Genomic DNA, 23,590 nt, shown 5'->3' with positions numbered 1-23,590 from the left:
CACCCAGCACTCCATCATTCCAGAACTCTACTGGGAGGCCCCAGGTGCCAGGCAAACGGTCCTAGCCACTCCCTGTTGTGGTAAGTGGTGGAAACAGGCCGAGACCTATTCCTTCGTGGCCAGAGAAGGCACCACTGAGAAGGCTGCATTAAAGTCTCGGGAGGGGAAGTACTGGGGGAAGGAGGACTGTCACCAGGTGGAAACTAGAGGAAACTAGTATTTATTAAAGTAGCAGCTTTATTGCCCTTTAGGGTCCCAGTCTTCACTTAAGGAGATTCCGAAGTGCTTGAGGGAGGAACACCTGTAAGAAATGGTGGAGATCGGGGAACAGGCCTTGGGAATCCTGGAGTGGGGTCACAGTGAGAGCTAGGTCAGCCTGGGAGACAGACACCACAAAGACCAGGAGCGGCTCAGCCTCTGGCCTCTGTCCAGCACTGCTCAATCCTCCCAGCTCCTGGGTTACGTGAGACTCAGTCGCCAGCCACTCGACTCCTGTGCCAGCACCGCCTCCACCGCCTCCCTTGGTTTGCTGCTGCAAGCGTCTCCGGGCACGCCGCCGCCCCTGCCACACGCGGTGCCACAAAGCACAGCGCCAGCTCACAGATGAGTGTGACTCCCCCTTCCCTGTCTCAACCTGGGACCCTTCTTGCGCTGCCTGCGGTCCTTTGGGACCCTGTTCTGCCAGCACCGCGTGGCCTGACTGCTGCTCTTCTCCAGTAGCCAGATGCTTTGCAGTGGTCAGGGGAGGCTCCCCTGGCTGCCCAGGGCTCCGCATGGCCCAGTCCTGCACTGTCTCACCAACCTCTATAACCATTTCTTCCACCCCATCTTTGCCGTGGTCCCCTGCACATCCCTGCTGCTGGGGCTCCCCCTCCTCAGAGCTTTTTTTCTGTTCTTCTAGTTTCAATCTTTTGCGTGATCCTCCCCGGGGAGAATCCCCAGTTCCACCTCCCTCTGACCGCAGTCTCTTGGTCCCCTGTTCTATATGGCAACCCAGTGCTTCCCTCAACACCTGGACCAGGCCAGCAGTGAGCTGGGAGAAGGGAGCAGGAGGTAGAGGGATGGGTGTTGCAGACAGCAGGGAGCTAGGGGAGCTGGGCTGCAGAAGGGGAAGCAGCCCCCAGTCCCGGCCCCGGGAAGAACGCTGCTGGTACTGGAGGCTTCGGCAGTAATTGGCTGCCGCTCGGCAGCAGTTCTGTAGCCGCCCGGCTACCCTGCTGGTTACATTGGCGGCCACATTGTGACTCAGGTCAAAGGGGTCCTGGAGATTCATGGGGCCCAGACGCAGACCCTCCCAGAGACTGGAGGGCAGGCCCTCTGCCACAGGCAGTGCCTGACCCTCCCGCAGGGACAGCAGTGAGCCTCGAAGATCCCAGCCAGAGATGCAGGAGAAGAACTGGGCTAGCAGGGAACCTGGAGGAGAAGGAAGACCAGGGAAAAGGGGTTACTTAGAGGCCAGAACTGATACAGGCCCTGAACCAGGGTCATTCTCTTAGCAGGACTTTTTTTTCCCTTCCAAGGGTCTCAGAACAAGTGCCAGAAGCCAGGCCTCTCTGATCCCTATAAACAAGAGGCCACGCTCTCTGTTCCCCTAGAAACGTCCTTCCCCAGATGCTGCTCCTTCCCTTGCTAGCAGTATTAACTTTGGGCAAGCTGCTTCATTACCCCAAGGCATGGTTTCTTCATCTGTGAAATGGCACTAACAACACTAGCTGTCCGCCAAGGCTGCTGTGAGAACCATGCCTGGCACACGGTAGCCGTGAGGTGTACGCGCATGCCCTACTGTTGTGATTAACACCTTTCATCCATCCCCACACTCACTCAGGGGCTCCTTGTTGGTGCTGGGCTCCAGTTTCGAGGCATCTCTGGGGAAACTACAGTCCCAGCCATCAACCTCCACCTGTTCGCCCTCACCTGTGAAAGTGAAAAAAAGGCGTGGGTCAGCTTGGAAGCTGACATGGAGGGAAAGGAGGGTGAGGGATGGAAATGGGGGTGGCAGCAGAGATCTTGTTCCCAGGGTGGCTCAGTGCATCTTCGTGAGACAAAGAGGAAGAGAGATGAAGTTCATGGTGGGGGTGGGGCTGCTGTACCTGCTTCCTGGGTGAGCTGGGACACAGTGGGCAACACAGGGGGGTCCCTGGTCTGAAGGAAATAGATCACGAGCAAGGTCAGGGCGTAGTTATTGAGAAGGGGGCCACTCCCTGGGTAAATAATCAACAATTCATTAGATTAGAGGTGCTTCCCATCCCCTCCGTGGTGGTCTTTCCCAACCCTGCCCCCCTTCTCCTCTGCCCCAAGGCCAACTCAGCCCCAGGTCTGTCCTCTCACCTGACAGCCCTCGACCCTGAGCCCAGCAGCGGACAGTGTACACGAGGGGCCGCACTCGCGCATCCAGCTCAGAGCAGAGACTCAGGAAGCGAGAGTTATGTAGCGCCAGCCTGGGACAAAGAGGAGACAAGGATGTCAGGGCTCAGGAACCCTCTGGACCCATCACCCCCAGCTCTTATTCCAGACTTGCGTAAGAGGAACAAGGAATAAGGCCCAGAGGGGGTTTCCAAAGTGTTTGCCGACACAGTGGTTTTGTGAGAGGTACACGAAGAACACTACGTCCTATTGGCCGTATATGCCCGTCTCAGACACACACGGAGCATGTCGTCGTAAGACTGCTGAGAACCTTGAGTGTGCAGAGAAACAAAGACAGGAAGGGAGGGAGGAAAGGAAAGACAGAGGAGTCGGGGAGAGGGAGGAAAGGGAGAGAGCTGTTTGCATTGAACTTAGCATTTCCCAAACTCATTCAACCATGGAACTCTTTCTTTTTTTTCTTCTTTTAAATGTATGTATTGATTTTAAAGAGAGAAAGGAAGGGAGAGGAAGAGAGAGAGAGAGACAGACATCGCTTTGTTGTTCCACTTATTTATGCACTCATTGGTGGTTCTTGTATGTGTCCCGACTGGGGAGCGAACCCACAACCTCGCCACATCGGGACAACGCTCCAACCAACTGAGCCAGGGCTTGGAACTCTTTCTAAGTCCCTTAAAAACAGTATTCCAAAAACCATACTTCACGAACACTGAAAGGAAGCCACACAGGAGAAGAGTGGCTGAAGGAGGAATGGGGCCAAATAAGGCGACCTCAAGGCTTGGCAGGAGCTCCCCACATCAGAGTTCCTGCCTCGGCCACCCCAGAATGCTCAGTGGGCTTTCCCCAACCACCCTCCCTAAACAAAGGTACCGGTTACTGAGGGAGATGTCACCATGGAGACCTGAAGGCCGATGGCAGAACTTGACCACTGGGCGTCGGGCAGAGGGCACAGTTTGGACTCTGTACACTCCAGGGACACAGCCCCGAAGGATGGACCCCACCAGCTCCAGCATGGCTCCCTGCTCTGTCTTCTCCCCCTTCAGGGCCTCTGCTAGTTCCAGAGCCTTCCCGAGGTCCCCCTCTCCCTGGTCCTCCTGCAGTGGAGAGGCTGGAGGAAGGGACTGGGGAGAAGCAAGGGTCTCAGAGGCCAAAGCCGAGTCTGGAGTCCGGGGTGCCAGAGAAGAGGAAGGGATTTCTAAGTCCAGGGCTTCTGAGTCTTGGGGAGAAGATGGAGGCTGCGAGTCTGGAGGGGAACCTGGGGTGCAGGCCAGGGCTTGAGGGTCCACTGGGGATGCAAGGGCTGAGTCCAAGGATGGAGACTCTGGAGCCTTTGGGACCGGCTGTGGATGGAAACAAGCTGAGTGAATTCTTCTGCTGTCCCCTAACCAGGGAACATTCCCATCCCCAAGACATACCTGTGACTTACTGCTTACTATGTGTCAGGCCCTATTCCAAGGGCTTTGTACGTATTAACTCATTTAATCCTCACAATACTTTTTTAAAATTAAAAATAACCTTTTAATCCCATAAAATAAATGGTCCGTATTCTACAGAAATGTCACCATCAGGAAAGGCCGAAGAAGGCAGAGCAATTGTCCCAGATGAAAACACTGAAGAGACAGCACGACAGTCCGCTGTCAGGGCAGCTACAAAGTAGTTCTGTGTGTTCAAGTCTTGGGACGCCTTACACGTGTGCCAGGGGAGCACTGCCTCAGTCGGGTAGCTGAGCTGTGCTCACACACCAGAACCCTTAGTTTGTAGGTGGTACACACCGGAGCACTAGGGGATGAAGGCACGGTGTATGCAACCTCCTCAAATGATTCTGCAAATACAGTGTGTGTGTGTGTATGTGTGTGTGTGTGTGTGTAGAGAATGATAAAAGACATGTCTCTCTCCTCTCTCCCTGCCCCCTCTCTAAAAATAAATAAATGAAATCTTTAAAAATAAGAAAATACAGATAAGCAAAAAAGTATAACCCCCCCAATTAACTTATTGTATGTCCTGTCATAGATTTTTTTTTTCAAAATAAGATATTCTATATGGCATTTCGAAATCTGGTTTTTTTCCTGTTACAAATGCCAATTCGTTTGCATCCCATCTACACACCCACATTCACGTTTCTCGAATTACAAGAGGCCTTTCAGGTAGGCCCTGGATCCCCTTCAACAGAGGAGGAACTGAGGCAGGAGGGCTGATGTGCTTGCCCGGAGTCACATGACCATTCCCACTGACTGCTCCCCTGGGCACTCACCTGGGGCTCTTCCAGGTCACCCAGATCCAGGAAGAGGTCGAGATCACAGCCATGGACATCAAAGCTGTTTATAGAAGAGCCAAAAGGATGGACCACACAGCCTGGGTGCCGAGCAGAGAATAAAGGTGAGGAGACATTGCGGGGGGAGACTTGGGGTAGAAGAACATAACGGGGCACAAAAGAGCAACCACATAAACCCCTCTAGCCCAGGGAGCACGGAGGATGCAGACACGGGGGAGGAAAGCACAGGGCGGGCAGGGCGGGCTCAGACACCGTAAAGGAGGGGGCTCACCAGGGAAGAACTCTGTGAAGACCTCCTGTATCAAGGCCACCACGAGGCTCCGAAGCTGACGCTCGGCCTGGGACAACTCCCTCAGCCCCACCAGCTTCACCATTTGTGCCCCCACGTCCGGGGCCTCGGCTAATGCTGTGGCCAGCTGGTGACTGTCCAGGGCCGCTCCTTTGGGAGATTTGGAGGCTGGTCTCTGGAATTCTTTCTGTTCCCGTGGCCGCACGCGCAGGCGGTGTCCTCCCAGGCTGTGCTGGGGCTGTGACAGAACAGCCTCCTGGGCACCCACATCCCCCATCTCCACGATGGCAAACACTCCCTGGAAAATCACAACAGGGGCAGGGATGGTTTTGCAGCCAAGAATGCACACACGCGGTCTGACGGTGGGCAGGAAGTTTGAAGTGGGGAGCACCCGTTAAGGCAGGAACATTTATGGCTGTGTCTGGAACAACGGGCAACACCGTTAGAGAAGCAACTCTCTCCTCCCCTCGGATCCCGCACCTGTCACTCTCACCCCGGTGGGCCTCTGAAAACCTCACTTCACCCATTTCGGTGTCCCCGCCTCTTCCCAGCGACGGGGTTTTCCCTGGCTTGACTCTGACCCAGCCCTCACGTTTCCTGCTTTAATCAGACTCTTTTAACACTGATTGAGAATCCATGTAATGAACCCTGTGCTCAGTGTAAATATAAACACACGAACCCTACCTCTGACTAAATCACCGTCTAGGAATAGCAGCAATATGGTAGCTGTAGCTATGATTTGGTTGAGTTTGATAACACTCATTGGGCCATATATATATATATACTTTTTAAAACTAAAATGTTAACAGAAGCAGGAAAAAATACTGCTTTAGGAAAAAACTACGTTCTTTTTTTTTTTTTAAGCCTATAGCACCAAATATTCCCAGGTGGTTAGTTCCCTCCAAGTACTGACCAGGCCTGACCCTGCTTAGCTCCCCGAGATCAGAGGAGATTGGGTGCGTTCAGGGCAGTATGGCTGTAGACAAAATCTACATTCTTTTACATTCTCTTCAGTGGCAAAGCTAGAGCCACTGCCTGTGTATGTCAAGAAACCCTCTACAGCCCTGGCTGGTGTGACTCAGTGGACTGAGCACCAGCCTGTGAACCAAAGGGTCGTAGGTTTGATTCCCAGCCAGGACACATGCCTGGGTTGCAGCCAGGTTCCCCAGTGTGGGGTGCACAAGAGGCAACCACACATTGATGTTTCTCTCCCTCTCTTTCTCCCTCCCTTCCCCTCTGTCTAAAAATAAATAAAATAAAATCTTTAAAAAAAAAAAGAAAGAAAGAAACCCTCTACAGTAATCAAGACAGTGTGGTACTGGCATAAACATGCAACCCTGGCTGGGTAGCTCAGTTGGTTAGAACATCATCCCGATACACCAAGGTAGAGGGTTCGATCCTTGGTCAGGGCATATACAGGAATCAACGAATGAAGGCATAAATAAGTGGAACAACAAATCGATGTTTCTCTCTCTGTCCCTCTCTCTCTCTCTCCTTTCCTCTCTCTCTAAAATCAATTTTTAAAAAAACACAGGAATGCAGATGAAGGAAATGTAATTGAGACTCCAGAAATAAATCTATGGGCAACTGAATTTCAACAAAGGTTGAAAGTGAATTGGCAAGACCATTCACTGATGAAAGCATAGTCTTCTCAGTACAAGGTGCTGTGACAACCGGACAACCACACACAAAAGAATGGTGTTGGGCCCCTACCTCACACCACGTTCAAAAATTAACCGGGGACGGGGGTGCGGCACAGCCTCACCAGGACACAGGCCCGAGTCACAGATGGGGAATGACTGGCAAAGGGTATGCGTTTCTTTAGCGGGCGATGCAAACGTTCTGGAATTAGACTGGAGATGACTCCAGGGCCCCATGAGGACAACAGTTCCCCTCACCCGAGATTTTACTTCCCGCCCCTCCAGTGACCTGTGGTCAACCATGGTCCAAAACAGTAAGACAATGAAAAACCCCGGAAACGAGCAATTCACAAGCTTTAAATCTTGTGCCACTGTGAACAGCAGGACGCAGCCCCGCCCCAGGCCACTCTGCACGCCCAGCTCCGCTCCACGCAGCGCATCCACCAGTCACCCCGGTGCTCCACAGTGCTCGTGTCCTGTGTCCCCGGCAACATGCTTTCACTTACCGATGCCACCTTCACGTGACTTTCATTACAGTGCACAGTTACAACTGTGCCACTTCATTCTCGGTCACTGTCGCTCTCTCACTGTGCCTGCTTCGTAAGTTAAACTTTACAGCAGACGTGTGTATAAAAAACAGTGCCGTGGACCCTCAGACAACGTGGGTTTCAACTGAGCAGGTCCACTCACACAGGGATTTTTTCAGTGGACCCAGGCAGTGGAATTTTTTTTTATCGACTGATTTTGAGAGAGAGAGATGTCAACTCGTTGGTCCACCCGTCGATGCGTTCACTGGTTCCTCCCTGCATGTGCCCTGACTGGAAGACCGAACCTGCAACCTCGGCCTACTGGGACAACGCTCTGACCAGCTGAGCCACCCGGCCAGGGCCCGTGCACTTCAAATGACCCTTGCAGTTCAAACCCATGCTGTTCAAGAGTCAAGTTATGTATGGGGTTCAGTACTATCTGCGGTTTCAGGCATCCACTGGGGTCTTGGAAGTTTCCCCCCAAAGATAAGGGGGGACTACTGTATACTGACAACCACTGAATTGCATACTTTAAAAGGGTGACTTTGAGGGGGTGGGAGGAGGTAGAAGAGGCTAAGGGGGGATAAATGGTGACGGGAGGAGACTTGACTTTGGGCGGTGAACAAACAATACAACATACGGATGATGTATTATAGAACTGGACAATTGAGACCTACATACTTTTATTAACCAATGTTACCCCAATACATTCAATACAAATAAATTTAAAAAGGATTAATTTTATGCTGTGTACATCACATCTCAAATGAGAATAAAAAGAGGGTGCCCTTCCTACCCTCACTTCTGCCCTTACACTAAAGAGAGCAAAGAGCCAGAGTGAAGCCACAGGGGACCTGCCCAGACTCACCTTCCGACTCTGAGAAATCACACAGCTCTCCACAGGGTGGCTCCGCACAAAGTCCGCAGGCAGAGCCCCAGCTGGAGATCAGGCGGCTCTGCCCGCCCTTGTCTTTATTCCACATTTCCCTCAAGAACCTCCATTGAAAACATCAGGGAGGGCAGGACTGGCAGGTTCAGAAGCCCGCACAGCTAGCCATTTTCTCCCGTCAATACAGCCAAAGGCACCCCCAGCTAGAGCCCCTGCTTTATTTTACACCAAGCAGTTCACAAGCTATTTCTAAGTCTCCTGAGACTCCTATAAGACATGTATTTTTCTTCCCATTTTACAAACTAAGAAACTAAAACTTGCCCTGGCTGGTGTGGCTCAGTGGATTGAGCGCCAGCCTGTCAACTAACGGGTCACTGGTTCAATTCTAGGTCAGGGCACGGGCCTGGGTTGCAGGCCAGATCCCCAGTTAGGGGCGCATGAGAAGCAACCACACATTGATATTTCTCTTCCTCTCTTTCTCTCTCCCTTTCTCCAGAAAGAAAGAAATAAAATCTTTTTTAAAAAAAATTAAAACTTAAGGAAGGTGAGTGTCTTGTGACTACTGCCCAAGCGGAGTCTTAAACCCCCAAATCTTCAACTTCCCAGGGATGATCTTGCTCAAGGAAACGTTGTGGAAATTAAATGAGATATTGCATGTAAAATACTTAGCACATAACTTGTACATAACAACTGCTCAGTAAAAATTTTTGTCATTATTGTTATAATAATTAGAATCCCTGGAAACGTGAGGTTTAAATTCAGGAAAAGCCCTGGCTGGTATGGCTCAGTCGGTTGAGTGCGGGCCTGCAAACTGAATGGTCGTAGGTTCAATTCCCAGGCAGGGCACAGGCCTAGGTTGCAGGCCGGGTCCCTGGTTGGAGCCACCGAGAGGTAACCAATAGATGTTTCTCTCACACATCGATATTTCTCTCCCTCTCTTTCTCCCTCCCTTCCCCTCTCATTAGAAATGAGTAAATAAAATCTTTAAAAAAATAAAATAAAATAAATTCAGGAAAAGATCATTGTTTACAATTGAAATCAATATAAACAAAAATGAGGACACTGAGCTTTCGATAAAGTAACCTGGGGCAGACACCCAGTACACATTCTCCCTCTCTTCCTTTCTATCGGGACCACGATTTTTGTTCAGAAGGGCAAAGGGCCCTGCTATAGGCTTGCCCATAGGTACATGTAATCATGTAGTAGAGTCCTGGCCAATGAGATGCAAAGAGAAGTCTACTGAAGAGGCCTCTGGAAAAGATATTTTCCTGAGAAATAAAGAAGAGGGGCAGGGCAGTCCGGCTCAGCAGGCACTAGCCTTTTGTACTCTGCCCTTCAACTTGCCCCTTCTTACCTGAAGATATGGACGCAGCATCATCGCATCGATGAAGCGTGAGCCACGTGCCAAAGACAGGGCAGGAGAACAGTAAAACCCTGGACTTCCTGTTATAAGCCATTGCGGGTCAGTTGCTGAATGCAATCCCTAAGAAAAAGAGACGCCATCCCATTCTAAAAGAAGACCTGGAATGCTAAAGAGACTGGGGATCGCCTACCCCACACCCATGTAACCAGGGTGCAAATCCAACAGTGAATTGTTTTCAAGGCACTAAAGAGACACTGACAAAAGGTCTGCATGGAAGCAAGACAAAAAGGACCACAACAAACAAGCCTGTTTGCCCAGCACTGTCCAGAGGACAGAGCGTTCTGACCAGGTGACTTCAGTGCCCCTCAGTGTAAATGGATAAACTGCCAGCTGGTTTATCAACCAGTCTCTTGTGGAATTAGGATATGTCTCCCGATGACGTGGTTGTAAAGCACCCACTGCATGGTAATTACTCATTTTAACTGTCTACTTTCTCCACTCCTGTGAGCTCTGTGCAAGCAGGGACCACATCTATCCTCTTCACTCCTCAGAATGCAGCTCTCAGCACTGTGCCTAGTGCACCAGCAGTTAATAAATACTTGGCAGGCCCTGGCTGGCTAGCTCCGCTGGTTAGAGCATCATCCAATACGCCAAGGTAGCAGGTTAGATCCCCGGTCAGGCACATATAAGGAACAACGAATAAATGCATAAATAATTGGAACAGAGTGATGTTTCTCTCTCTCCCTTCCCCTCTCTCTAGAATCAAAAATTTTTTTTTTTTTTAATTTTTAAGTTTTGCCCTGGCTGGTGTAGCTTAATGGACTGAGCACAGGCTGCGAACTAAAGGGTCACAGGTTTGATTCCCAGTCCGGGCACATGCCTGCGTTGCAGGCCAGGTCCCCAGTAGGGGGCATGTGAAAAGCAACCACATATTGATATTTCTCTCCCTCTCTTTCTCCTTCCCTTCCCCTCTCTCTAAAAATAAATAAATACAAATTTTTTTAAATTTAAGTTTTACTAAATAAATGAATAAATAGCAAATAAAAGACTGACTGAATACGTACGTGAACTACAAGTCCCCAGTGACTAGCTCTGGTGAACTGAGAAAATTGAAGTTGGGCGGTATTCACAAAGCTGGCTAGCTCAAGTACTCTGGTGTCCACCAAGCACCAGCCACGACAGGAACCAGCCAAAACACACTCCTGGTTTCTCTCTCTCATTTATTTTGGTATGTCCCACATGTGACTCATTATTTACCCTCAGAGCCATTCACTCTACCTTGTCCTTGTCCACAACAACACTGGCCACAGGTCCAAATGCCTGGAAGTACTCAGAGAGCTGAGTAGAATCCACATTGCGGGGAAAGCCACTGACAAACACACTCCGAAGTCCCTGGGCCTTTCGGGCAGCTCGTAGTTCCACGAGATGCCGGTGCTTCCGGCCTCCCAAGTGGGCATCTAGGCTGGGTCCTGCAAAGGCAAACGTGAAACAAAAATATCCACATCACTCTTCCACGTGCTTGTCCCTGACTTTGTTCTCTGCACCCTAAATCCTACATGGAAGCCATAGAAAGTGTGAACTTTGAATAAACGAAGTCCTGGTTCCTTGCGCCTTCCTCTCTCATCCATCTGTCTTTACATATAGTGCATTCCAAGTGGTTCCTAGGAAAACTGACTATACTACAAGTACTTCCTAAACCACCTAGAAGTGCTAGGAAGAGGAACACCTACAAATTAAACCAAAATTAACAGGTGACTCATCCAAATCATATACAGAAGAACAAATATATCGGGCCCTATGGGTAATCTCTGAGTATGGCACAAAGATTATAAGTGGAGCATCATCCCAATATGCCTGATCCCAGGTCAGGGCACATAAAGAATCAACCAATGGCCCTGACCGGTGTGGCTCAGTTGGTTGGGCGTCATCCTGCAAAGTGAAAGGTCTCCATTTGATTCCCCATCAGAACACATGCCTAGGTTGTGGGTTCAGTCCCCAGTCTGGGTGCGTAATCAATTGATGTTCCTCTCTCACATGGGTGTTTCTCTCGCTCTCCCTTTCCCTTCCCCTCTCTCTAAAAATAAATAAAATATTTTTTAAAAAATGAATCAGCCCTGGTTGATGTGGCTCAATGGGTTGAGTACTGGCCTGACAACTGAAAGGTCGCCAGTTAGATTCCTGGTCAGGGGACATGCCTGGGTTGCCGTCCAGGTCCCCAGATGGGGGCGTGTGAGAGGCAGCCAATCAGAGTTTCTCTCCCACATCAATCTCTCTCTCCCTTCCCCTCTCTCTAAAAATAAATAAATTTTTAAAAAATTTTAAATTAAAAAGAATCAACCAATGAATACATAAATAAGTGGAACAACAAATCCATGTTTCTCTTTCTCCCTCCCTTCCTCTCTCTAAAATCAATAAAATTTTTAAATAAAAATAAGATTACAAATGCAAGATATGAAGCCACACTGTCCAAGTTCAAATCCCAGCTCTATTAAGCCAAGATCGTGGGCAACTTACTAAACCTCTCTTGAAGAAGTTTACTCAGATATAAAATTGAGATAATAATAGTACATAACAAATAGATAATAGTTCATATACAGCACTCGGCAGAGAGAGTCTGGTACATGGCAAATGAGGACAAAGTTTAGTTGCCATTATTTTTATTTCACTTTTAGTCCGCTGCTTCATGTCATAATGTGTATGTGAGGCCAGGGAAGACTACCCTGGATTTCTGACTGGCCCTGCTGGACACAGCAGTAGAGCCATTCATAAAGAAAAAAAAGGATTATGAATAAATGCCTACTGACTAAATAAACCATTTTCTTCTTTAAAAAATAAAAATGGAAAGCCTTGTTTAGGTAATATCCTGATTCCAGACTTCAAAAGTGAAAACGGAGGTTTCATTGAATCCCCTGTGCTGTCACACAAGCACCTCGTCAACTTTTCCAAACCCACCTTCCGGTTCTGTACGCCATGGTACTTCACCCATCTTTGCCTCTGTAGGGCTTCCCTCACTTAATTACTACCTTCTCTTTGACCCCGCAGCTCCCCAAAATGTCTATAGAGCACTACAATTGCCTCCATCTTTAGATCGTGAGCTCCTTCATTTCCGAATCCCCTCTCACGGGAGAGGCCGGCAAAGTACCAGGCACAACGGGGACGTCCAATAAATGGTGGTTAAAGAGAGAATGACGAGAAGAAACTTTCGTCGTGGAGATTTCGGATACTGGAAAGGAGGAGGTACGGTGGTGAGACTTTCCCCACTCTCTAATACCTTGGGACGGGCGGAGTGAAAACGGAGGTGATTCCACCTCCATCCACTTCACAAGAACTATGACCTGTAACCCTAACTTTCTCTAAGATCCAAAGGCGAAAACCCACCACCACCCCTCCTCACTAGCCACCGCTTACGGTTGGCTGTAGTGACGTGGCAGAGGCAGCAGCGGAAAGCCCCACGCGGCAGCGATTCGACATCCGAATCCACCGCCGCCATCGCGACTCCCGGGTACCGAACTAACGCAACCACTCTTGCCACCAGCGGAACTGAGTCTTCCAAATCGTGATGTACTCGGAAGCAACTTCCGCCTGTACAACAGGAAGTGACGTAGGCGGCTAATCTGCTGGCACACTCCTCCGGAAAGCCGGTTCCTTCGACTCAGGGTTCCGTTTCCAGCGGGAATTAAGGCTTTATGTTTATGGAGTTTAGGAAGAGCCGCCCATCCACGATTCTTATCTGCATGCGGTAAGCCGATTGGTGTGCTCTGAGCTGTTAAGGTGCTGATTGGCCCAAAGTATCGTGAATATTCATAACAGTCAGCCGGGCGCGGGGTTGACAGCCAGCTGTTTCATTGCTGGTGGTCCTGGGCGGGTTGTGCAGTGCTTTAAGCGGCAGTAAAGAGAGCCCCGCGCGGCTGTATCCTCAACCCCATATTTATCTGGCGAAGTGAGTCAGAGGATGAGCAGCCTCCACGAAGCCCAGGGCTGTCCCTGGACTCCCAACCGCAGTGTTTTTACTCTGTCTCTCTACTCTCCGTCGTACCCCCAACCAGTGTTCTGCGACAGCTTCCTAGCCCTGGCTGGGGAGCTCTACCCAACCCATCACCTTCCGGTCTTCAAGGGACCACAGCCAGAACGCCGCAATCGGATGATTCCGGGTTTCTTTCCGCGATAGTGGGCTGCACTCACGAAGAGCCAGAGCCACCAGCCCACTTCAAGGCATGCAACGGACACTAGTGTGGTAGCAACTGAGTAAGGTATTGGAGGGGAAAGCCCTGCTTTCCTCTAGACTAGTATAGGGGTTAGTTTATCCTAACACTACAAATGTAAGCTCAGGACAAAGAGAGTAGGGGACCTGGGGAAGCCCTAGGGACAGGGACCATGAGATAGAGGACTGTCTGTCATATGAGCTAAGCAGCTCTTGCTGCAGTTATCAGCTCACAGCTGTGGACTGTGGAAAGAGCACTGGACCTGAGGCAGACTTCTCAAGGTCTGTAACCTTGAGCAAGTCACAACTGCTGAGGCTGTTCCCGGTCTTTAAAAGAAAGCCCAGGGAGCACCTAGACTTCTTGATCTCCTGAAATGTGCAGACCCTGAGAAAGAAGATACCTACTAAAAAGGGCTCCTGGTGGCTAAGTGGGCTCCAAGTTTAAAAAAGAGCCTAACAGCCATTTCTACATAGGGGTTTCTCATGTAAACTGCCCTTCAGGAGAACCCTGTACAGACCTGCCTACCTCCTCACTGAACTGCCTGCCTGTGCCCTTTCTGTCATTTGAGGCAACCCTTATAAAGGGCTCCTGACCAATCAGGACAATACCTTTTGGGCCAATCAAACTGTGAAAATTTGGAGTCCTAATTTGCATGAGGACAAACCAATCAGGGACCAGGAGCAGGGACTTCTGTCCATATAAGCCAGCTCCTGTGGCCCTGAGAGTGCACTCTGAAAGGTGGGTCTGCCAGGCTTAGCTTGGCTGTTGAAGCTGTCTTGGAAGACAGCAGCAGCGGCACAGAGCTGTGTAGCTACAGAGGGGCTGGGCCAATTAAATTGGGGGCTCCTACTGTCATTGAATTGGCACCAGCCATCAGCTGACACATGCTTCTGTTGGGCCTACCTCAGGTGTCTGCCTCTCAAACCTAAAAAGGCAGGAAACAGCACTAGAGTGGGCCCTGATATTAACACGGTTGCCGAGGCTAGCCTTGGGGACCCAGGAAGCAGCACTCTATGCAAATGTACCAGAGCTAGGTGGTGAGACCCTGTAGTACCCCCTCCAACGTGGGCTATGTTTTGCCCTGGCCTCTAGCAACTCCCAGAATTCCATAAGTAAAAGGGAGAGGGGTGTTGGGAAAGAAGGAGAAACACCTTTGCACACACACACACACCTCTCCTATGGAGGAGTTCCATCCAGAGAACCCGCTCATCCCAACTGCTTTGAATAAATAAATCTGTGTCACAATGGAGCTCCAGCAACACAGGGAGCTGGGGAGCGGCTTGGGTGCCACGAGAAAGCTCGCTGGAGCAGGCCACCTGTCCAGACTGCATATCTCCTAAAGCTGTTCCCAGGGCAAGCCCCAGCTGGGCGTTTTTTTTTTATTGTTCTTTTTTCCTTTTATTTTCGTAATTGAAGATACTCCCCCCTTCCACACACCCATGGCAGAGAACAGCTGAGCCAAGAGAAGCTGAAGAAAACAGCTTTTTATTTCTTACTATAAGAACCAATTACAGAATCCAAGGTTTAAAAAATGGACAAAAGATCTTTATTTCTGAGAATTGGCGTACAAAAGGCGGAGGGGACCGGGCAGGGAAGGAAAGAGCGAGCGTGGGCTGACGTGGATGCCAGCTTAGGGGCCTCGAACTATTTACGAAGGTCCGGACACCGGACAGGAAGAGAAACCCCGATTAGGAAAAGAAAAGACAGACGTGGCAGTCATGGCAGTGCACGCCCCCCCGCCCCAACCAGGTACTGCCGCCTGGTATGTCCCCCCCCTCCCCTCACAAAGGGAGGCAAAATTTTAAAAAAATTAAAAAACCCTCCCCCTAAAACTGTCCATGACAACTGTGGGTCCTACCCCCCAAAACAGGCTAGGTTTCCACAATGGGCCAAGTTCCTGCAGTCAGCCTTCTATCACCAGGCGTGGAGAGGACAGGAAAGGGACAAGCCTTAAAGTGGTAACCCCAGAGGGCAACCCCTCCAAGGACACACTTGCTCCCTCCCCCCCTCACTCCTCACTCCCTTGGTTACCAGAGGGAGGGGAACTTGGGGTGCCTGGGCACCCACCCTCTAGCTTTCAGCCCACCTCCCTCCCCCACAGATGCTCAGTCCTCCAGGACAATGGGCTCATTGGTGCTGGCAGGGTGTGAGGGTGCAGGCAGCGAGACTGGGGGCCTCACTGCAATCAGCGGTGGCTTCACCTTAAGGGGCAAGTTGGGCCTGCGGGCAGCTCGCCGCATTTCCAGGTGGGTCAGAGCCTTCCGCAGGGCCCTGGCAGGAAGAGAAGAGGAGGATCAAAGAGGCTAAGACCCTCGAGTTGAAGCCCCACAGACCACACTGCAATTTGTCTGACCCGCTCTTTTCTGGCATCCCCACTCTGCACCCAAGTCTTCCTGGAGCTGGTCTCGCTCAGGCACTATTTCCCGTGCCAGCCAACCTAGACTGCCAACCTCTCAGCACCTCCCAGGGTAGGCTCCCTACCTGGTATCTTTTGTGGCCACGAACACCACGGGATTGGGGGCATCAGCTGGGTTTAGTTTCTGACGCTTGGCTGCTGGCTGTGAGCTTGAGCGAATCCCTGAGGCCAGAGGTCTTCCATTGGCAGAGAAGGGAACCCCTGCCCCTGCCATCTGGAAAAGGGTGGGGCAACACAATGAGAGGGGACTCTCTCACTCTTACCAGACATCAAAGCCCACCCGACTCAGCGTGGCCCACTCCAGTCTGTCAACTCACAGTCTCATAGGCCCGTTTCACCATTATGCTCCCCAGCCCCCGGTTCTGGGTCAGCTGGTTTCTGTTGATTGGTGTCTTGGTACCCCGAGGTGTTTTTGGTTTCAGAGGTGCCTGGGCCACTGCCAGGTAAAAAAAGAAAAGAAAACTTAAAGAACTTTCACGTTCTTTTCTCTTTGCAGTTTCCCACGGCATCCCTAAGAGTAGTGATGGGTGAGAGGTCTGACAAGCTATTACCAGCACAGTTGACTCTTAAACAACGTGGGGCGTTAGGGGCACCAACCCCCCCCACACACAGTAAAAAAATCCCATAGAGCCTTTGACTCCCCCAAAACTTAAACCAGTATTTCAAAAACCACACAGGAGAGTGATCTTGTCAGATCAGTGTGGCCATACTAGATAGCTCATGAGAAGACACTGTTAACATCCAAGAGGACGGTTTGTTAGCTGAACCTCTAAGGGCTGAACGGGAAAGAAGAAAGCAGGGGGAGAAAAGGTTTTGACAGTAAAAGGACTGAAAGCCTAACACCACCCAAACTGGTTCCCCATCCTACTACACCCACCCTGTATCCGCAGTTGGTTCCCTATCTCATACCCAGATCTTTGACGATAGTTGCCAGGGGCAGCCGCACCAGAGGGTGAATCTTCAGTGGAGTCTTGGCGGCCTTAGGAAGTCTGATGGAGCCTGGAGAACAAAGGCGAAAGCCTGGGAAGGGCCTTACCTATGCAGGCCTCTTCTAGGGCCAGCAGCCACGTCTAATTTCTTCACAAACTTCTGTGGCCTACTATCCCTACTGCCATCAAACATCCAGAGAAGTACTCGTCTCTGGCCGGGGCAACCCCAAACCTGCCACTAGCCCCGGCACTCCTGTTCTTACACTCTGCCTTGATGGCATTGGCATTGATAGGGGCATAGGGTCGTCGGGCAGCCCTCCTCGGCTGTAACAGGTCCCTGCACATGCGTCTGGCAAGACGGGTCAGCTTCGTGGTCTGGAGCAGGAATGTTTGCCTGTTCTTAGCCAACAGCTTGGCCCGGTTGGCGCTGGTCGTATAGGGAGAGAGACTTTGGGCTTCAGGTCTGGACAAGTGACCCCTCGAGTGTGGCTCCTAGAAGGACACAGAAAAAAGGGAAAACACAGATGGACACTGAGACTCCCACTTTTTTTCCATTCTCTGAAGAGAGTTATTTATTCCTGACTGACGACTACTGCTCTCCCGACCTACCTGGCTCCTAAACCACCTCCCCCACCCCGGCCCTCCCACACACATCATACCATTACCATATATGGGGCTGGGCGTTCTGGCCTTTGCCTAAGTTCACATCAGTATGCTTACTGCTCTCCCCTCCTTCCTGTCCCCCAGTGGTCCTTACTGTTGTGCCCCGAGCAGCCCCCTCAAGCTGGGTCGGGGTCTTCAGTCCCCCATACTTCTTCCAGTAGATCCAACAGGAAGCACAGAGGCGGCACTGCATGTTGGGTGGGCCCCAAGCATACCACTGAGCAGACTGTGTGGCTGTGGGAGCACAGAGAGGAGGTGGAGGTCAGGGGGAAATCCCTCAGGTTCTTGGGTCTGAGCAGACCTCTCACCCCCTCAGCATCCCTGACCTTCCCTGGAACTCACTGTGGCAGCTCTCGCAAGTCAGGCCCTTCTGGAACCCAGCCCCATTCATGCCAGGTTTTGAGCCCACAGAGATGATCTGGTTAGGGTTTGGCTTTGTGCTAATAGGGGCAAGAAGGAGGAGAAAAAGAGAAGAATTCAAGGAAAAGAATCTACATCCACCTCGTCTCTATAATAATTTGGCCCTGCCTCCTGCCCAGCCCTAGTCACTGAGGAAAGCGTAGATCAAGGAAAAAAAGGGAAACACGCTAGGCTCCCCGACCCGTCACACTTACTAGGTGGGGATGTAGACCTGTTTCAGTTTGCTGTCTGCTTCAGCAGCTTTCAATCTCTTCTGCGGGAAGGAAAGAAAAAAAGGGATCAGAGCATCTCAGCAGGCCTCTGGTCCAGCCTCCCCAGCCCGGACCATACCTGCTGAATATAGCGGTCTGTAGTTTTCCACATGTAATAAAACTGGACTATGCTGGCAAGTGACTTCCAGGGTAGCTAAGGAGGGCAGAGGGAACAAAGATGATCTCGCACCTGGCCGCAGGTCCTGGCTCCTTTACCTGCCATCCCTTCCCCTACTCCTAGCCCCATCCACTTACAAAATCCTGGCGAATATCATTGAAATCCTTCCCGTACTTCTCCAAGGCCTCCTCAAACAGCATGGCCTCTGAGGCGGACCATTCTTCCATCTCATCTCGACAGAGCACTGGTCCCCCCTGGGGCACCAGGGTCGACATGGCCTTCGCCAGGTCATAGCCGTTCCTTTGCAATGTATCCATTGCATGAAACTACAAGGCAGGCAGGAAACGAAGCTGATGACCTGGAACCCTCGGCATGCTCTCCTGCTGCTCTTTAAATGAACCCATTAGCTCAGAGACACCCCCTCTCCTGTCCCCAGGCTTTGCAGTTCCCCACAAGGCCCAGCCTGCCGGACCACCCACCAACTCCTGCTCACCAGGGTGATATCTCGAGAGGCAGCAGCTGCACTCATGTGCAGGCTTGGCTGCCGAATGGAGCTGCTACAGTCTAGGGCTCTCGCGAAGGTCCCCACCGCTCTAAGAGAGAAGTTGAGAAGTCAGGAGAGAAAGAAGAAAGCGCAAGTGGGGCGAGGAACTAAGCCCGATGAGAAAAAAGGACAACACCCATGCCAAACACATAACAACATCCATCTCTTAGAATGGGACTCAGAACTACGTCCATACCTCCCTCGGCCCATCTTCCCCATCCACCCACCCCTCACCGGGCCACCACGAGAAACTGATCAATCTGCCGGTCTGTGAGAGGGTTGTCTGGGTCCCAGACCTTCATCTCCATCTTCTGTTGGTTCCGGTTATCAGATTCTCCTGGGGAATGGGCAACGGCATCATCAGGAACAGGGAAGGGAGAAGAGTCGGTGTGCTGATGCTCACACCTTGCTCTTCCTGCCAGCTACCACCACTCTCAGACTTCTCTTCCCAACTCTGCCCGCTCACCGCCCCCCCCCCCCCATCCAGTTCCTGAGGTCACATTCTGTCAGGGTCACAGCAGAGCCACGCAACCTGTGCCCTGCACAACTCCAAGGCAAGCGTTTCACAGGGATTCTGATGTTAGATAACTGATAGCTGTACAGTCTGTCCTGCTGCTTACCCTCTGCCAGGCGATCTGGGATTTCAGCTTGGTATTTGCACCCAACTCGGATCTCACCCTGATCAGCTAGAAGTGTCTTCTGCACAGGGTCAAAGACCAATGAATAGAAAAAGCAGTCCTGGAGACAGGAAGAGAGGAGATAAGCAGGGCAGCAGGCCTCGCAGGCCGGGGGTAGTGCACCTGGAGCACCCAAGACAGCCGGTCTGTCAACTGTACCTCATCAACCTGTTCCTCTTGCCTCTTGGGGCAATACCCACTCCCCTCCCTCTTCTCCCAACACGTCTTTCTCACCTCCTTTTCCAGGTACTGGCTCAAGATATCTGTCTCATTCAAGAGGGTCACACTGCATTTTCCCCTACAGGAGAGAGGGCAGAAGACTCTGGGCGAGCTCCTCATCCCCTCTGCACAGCACCCCCCATACACCACCCCTCCGTCCTCTCCATCTTCGGAGCAAGTGCCCCACGGTGGCCCTGCCTGTCCTGTACCGTATGTGGGTGGCTGGTAACGACTCGAACTGCCGAGAAAGGAAAAGCTCCCGGTGCTTCAGCTGATGTCGCTGCTGCTCCGACACCCCGGGCTGCTTTGATTCCTCCTCAAACTCTCCTGGGAGATTAAGGAGGAAGAAACCAAGTCAGAAACCAATCCAGAAAGAAGCCACTTGGGCAGTCCGGCCCGGGGAAAACATGTCCTGTCTCAGCTGTCCTTCTCACACTCCCCGGCACCTGCCTTCCACACCCTTACCCTGCCAGCTGTCCTGCTTAGCCCTCTCCCCCATCAGAGATGCTCCTAACCCGCTATCACTGATGCTCTTAGGAAAGAGCTGCTGAGAGTACAAAGGACGCCACCGAAATACACCCCACACTCAGGTGGCCAATGCTCAGACACGGTTCATAAAGCCCAATCTGCGCACACCAGGCCCAGCAAGAATATCACACTTGTCTCTGTCTTGATAAACCAGCCTGAGGTCCAGAAACTGAGTAAGATGAAAAAGCATCGCATAAGGTATGTTCCACACTTCCTCTTTTCAGATTTCTGGAGACTCTGCTCTTAAACATCACACGCAACCCTAACTATCCCTCACTTTCTACTTATGGTAGCTAAGTTTGTTTGTGGGGCTTTCCAGGACAGCATCTCTCAACCCAGTACCAAGACCTTCCTCCCCAAGGAGCTGTAACTTGCCCTGAAACCTTGGTGGAAAGGGTTAACCTGGCTGGGCGCCAACCAAAGTGGGAGGGGCAGAAGAGCCACAGGCCAAGGCTCATTGGTGCATTGTTCCCAACCACCAGGAGAAGGGGGAGTGCAACAGGCTCCACCCCTCGCCTGTGTGCTCCGGAAACCCTGTGCAAAGGGAAGGGGGACCACACCCCCCACCCCCCTTCTGATTGGACAAGGCCAAGGTCAGCCCCTGCCAGATGGAGCTGGAAACCCCAGAGGGCCAGAGAACTTGTTAAGCCCAGCTCCTGGGTAACCCCTTCATGCCCAAAGCAGCTTGAAATAAGCAGAATAATTTAGGAAGGAGAAACAAGAGGAAAGAAAGCCAAAGCAGGATAGGAAAAAGAAACTGAAGAAAATTAAAGGAGATACATTTTTTGAAAGATGAAAGCATAAAGAGAACGAAGATAGGGCAAAAGGAAAAGATGTAAAATGGAATGGAGGGAAAAACAGGAGAAGAGAGAAAGAAAAATGTGCAAGAAAACTTTCCTGGCTTCCTATGCCGTCTTCTCAAAGTGTTCCCACCTGGTGATCACAAACTGAGCCTGCTTCCCTACTGCGCAGGCTTCTAAGCACAATCTCTTCCTCTTCACCTTGCCCCAGTCATCACCAGCCATCGACCCAGCATACCCAAAACTGCCCCCGCCAAGGGCCCTGCTTCTCTGAAGCTCCTCATCCCTCATTTAAATTCTACCATCTCTCTGGCACACGTCACCCACGTGCCCACTCACACACAAGCCGGGTCCTGGCTGGCCTCATCATGGTCTTGCCACCCTGCTTCCAACCCCAGCGTGTAAAAACAGGCTTCCCTCCACAAACCAGGCACTTCCCGCCCCCAGACTCACACCCGGGCCTGGGGCATGCCGCCAGGGGAAACACCAGCAGGGACGTGCCCAGGCCTTAGACCTAGGGGGAGGGGGCCCAGCGGGGTCGGGGGAAGGTGCAGGGTCACTCACTCGCATTACTATCAGCCAGGCTGTTGAGGCTACTAGAAATGTCCCTTCGCCGGAAAAGGCACACCACCTTTGCCTCCACATTTCCATTTGCAGTCTAAGAGGGGAAAGAGGGCAGTGAAAATTGGTCACTGAAAAGTAGAAATGCGCAGAGACTAACAACAGTCAGTAAGTTTCTAAGGGATGTAGAAAAACCCAAGAAATTTTGACTGTGAGACACATTTAAGTACACACTTCCAAATCCTTCTCCTTGGCCCCCAAAGAGATAGTGTAGTAAAGCTCCACTAAGCTCCCAGTAGCCTTTCCTGAAAACAACGACAGAATGAATGAATGAATATGAATGGGTACTTAGGATAGGGTCCTCTCGCTCTCCCACTCTAGTCTCCGTCCCTAGTCTTAAGCTAGAGACCTCAGGAGAAAGAGACCACTTCCGGGAAGGGGGGTGGGGGAACTCTGCTCCACTCACCTTGTTGAGCTCCTCAATCCGTCTAACCAGGTACGGATTGCTGGAGGAGTTCTCAAAATAGACGTAATCTGTGGGAGGGGGTGGGGAAGAACCGGGAAGATCAGAGGAGTACCGGGGTAGGAGGAGAGAAAGAAGGCTTGGCTGGGCCAAAAGGAGATAAGGATCCAGGTAGACTGGACGCTGAGAAGTGGAAGTAGAGGGACTAATAGGAAATAAGGGATGCCCCCCCGATCCCGACCACCTAGTTCTAAAATTAGATATTTCACTCAAAAGTAAGCCTTAAGGAAGAAAACAGCAGCAGGGGGTTCACCTGCAGTCCCAACTCAGCGATGGAGTTCCACCCCAGTTTCAGCGAAGCAAGCAGTTATTCGCCGTAGCGCAGGTACCCCCCCACCTTCGCGAACCGCGGCGCGCAATAACGCCCGGGGAGAGGAAACCTCCCGGCGGCTCCCCAGCAAGGGGCACAGCGGTCGCCCCGGGCCCTTCGCGCCCCACGCCTGCTTGCCAGTTCCTTCGGAACCACTTTCCCAAGACCCGCTCCCCGACGCGGGGACCTCCGACGCAGCCCTGAAAGTGCCGTCGGGGCTGTCGCCGGCCTCTCAGGGAGCCTGGGCGTCGGGACGCGTCGCCGTCCCCGCAACCCTCGCTCCCCGAGCTCCGGGTTCCGGTTCCGGTCCGCGCTCGGGACCACGCCGCCGGGGGCCGAGCCTCTCCGGTCCCGGCCCCCAACTTCTCCCGCCCGGGCCCCTGCAGCCCCCGCGCCCGGTACTCACCCCCCACCCGGTACATGTTGGCCGCCATGGTCGTTCCCGCCGCCGCCTCCGGCCGCACAAAGGGGTCCGGGAGACTCGGGGAGTGGGGGAGGGCTCGGCTCGAGGCGAAGCCCGGACGGGGCTGGCGCTTCGCTTAACTCTCGGTCGGGCCCGCGCAGCCGGCACCTCTGCCACCTCAGCCGTCACAGTTCATCCCGGCCCGCGCTGTCGTCGTCGCTGCCGCCGCTACCGCCTGGGACGCCGAGGCCGGCACCGGTCCGCTCGGCTTCTTCCGGACGAGCTCGGCTACCGCCGGCCCGGAGCCAGCTTCCGAGTGTCCGGCCCTCGCGGAGCCCCACCAGACGTTGGGCTCTGCCGGCCGCTGGGAAGCCGGGCCCTGCCGGCCGCGGGGCTCGCCTCCTTCCGGAACACCTTCGGCGGACGGGGAGAACAAGGCCCGGCGCTCGGCTCAGGTCGGAGAGCGAGACCCCGCAGATCGGCCACTTCCGGAAGCGGTTCGGCTCCCTCCGGCCAACCGCGGCCCCGCGCTCGGTTATTTCCGTTGCCGCTCTGCCCCTCCTCCGAGGGCGGGAGACGAGTTGGGCTTAACTCTCTCCACGCCGCGCCCGCGACTCCGCCTCCGGCCGCGAAAGACGCGCGCCAGCGCGCCTCGCCGGGTTCTTTGCCTGTCATTTGCATGACT

At 52.3% G+C, this 23,590-nt stretch overlaps 2 protein-coding genes and 1 pseudogene across 4 annotated transcripts; all 3 read right to left on the bottom strand.

Annotated features, from left to right (window-relative positions):
• Positions 1-224: 224 nt before the first annotated feature.
• Positions 225-12,973, bottom strand: TUT1 (terminal uridylyl transferase 1, U6 snRNA-specific). Of its 2 annotated transcripts, XM_053923600.1 has the most exons (10): positions 12,750-12,928; positions 10,620-10,810; positions 9,333-9,461; positions 4,905-5,220; positions 4,613-4,713; positions 3,232-3,701; positions 2,329-2,438; positions 2,091-2,201; positions 1,822-1,914; positions 225-1,413 (listed from the first exon to the last, which is right to left on the bottom strand). In XM_053923600.1, exons 1-10 carry the CDS (start codon positions 12,829-12,831, stop codon positions 263-265), a joined length of 2,754 nt encoding a protein of 917 aa, XP_053779575.1. In that variant the 5' UTR covers positions 12,832-12,928; the 3' UTR covers positions 225-262. The 2 variants fall into 2 exon arrangements, with proteins under 2 accessions (XP_053779575.1, XP_024430061.2); XM_024574293.3 differs by lacking the exon at positions 9,333-9,461 and having other exon boundaries at positions 12,750-12,973.
• LOC112317463 (5S ribosomal RNA) lies at positions 5,785-5,906 on the bottom strand (annotated as a pseudogene).
• Positions 12,974-15,012: 2,039 nt separating the features above from the next.
• MTA2 (metastasis associated 1 family member 2) lies at positions 15,013-23,549 on the bottom strand. 2 transcript variants are annotated; one of them, XM_024574242.3, is made up of 18 exons: positions 22,909-23,549; positions 22,136-22,203; positions 21,673-21,766; positions 19,990-20,107; positions 19,796-19,859; positions 19,505-19,622; positions 19,119-19,221; positions 18,834-18,933; positions 18,478-18,666; positions 18,302-18,376; positions 18,166-18,224; positions 17,894-17,991; positions 17,646-17,785; positions 17,152-17,380; positions 16,869-16,958; positions 16,277-16,395; positions 16,025-16,173; positions 15,013-15,814 (listed from the first exon to the last, which is right to left on the bottom strand). In XM_024574242.3, exons 1-18 carry the CDS (start codon positions 22,934-22,936, stop codon positions 15,649-15,651), a joined length of 2,007 nt encoding a protein of 668 aa, XP_024430010.1. In that variant the 5' UTR covers positions 22,937-23,549; the 3' UTR covers positions 15,013-15,648. The 2 variants fall into 2 exon arrangements, with proteins under 2 accessions (XP_024430010.1, XP_024430011.1); XM_024574243.4 differs by lacking the exon at positions 22,909-23,549 and adding an exon at positions 22,446-22,787.
• Positions 23,550-23,590: the final 41 nt, after the last annotated feature.

The sequence above is a fragment of the Desmodus rotundus genome, chromosome 5 (genome assembly GCF_022682495.2).
Source record: "Desmodus rotundus isolate HL8 chromosome 5, HLdesRot8A.1, whole genome shotgun sequence".
Classification (NCBI taxonomy): domain Eukaryota; kingdom Metazoa; phylum Chordata; class Mammalia; order Chiroptera; family Phyllostomidae; genus Desmodus; species Desmodus rotundus.
This window is presented reverse-complemented; position numbering and strand designations above follow the sequence as displayed.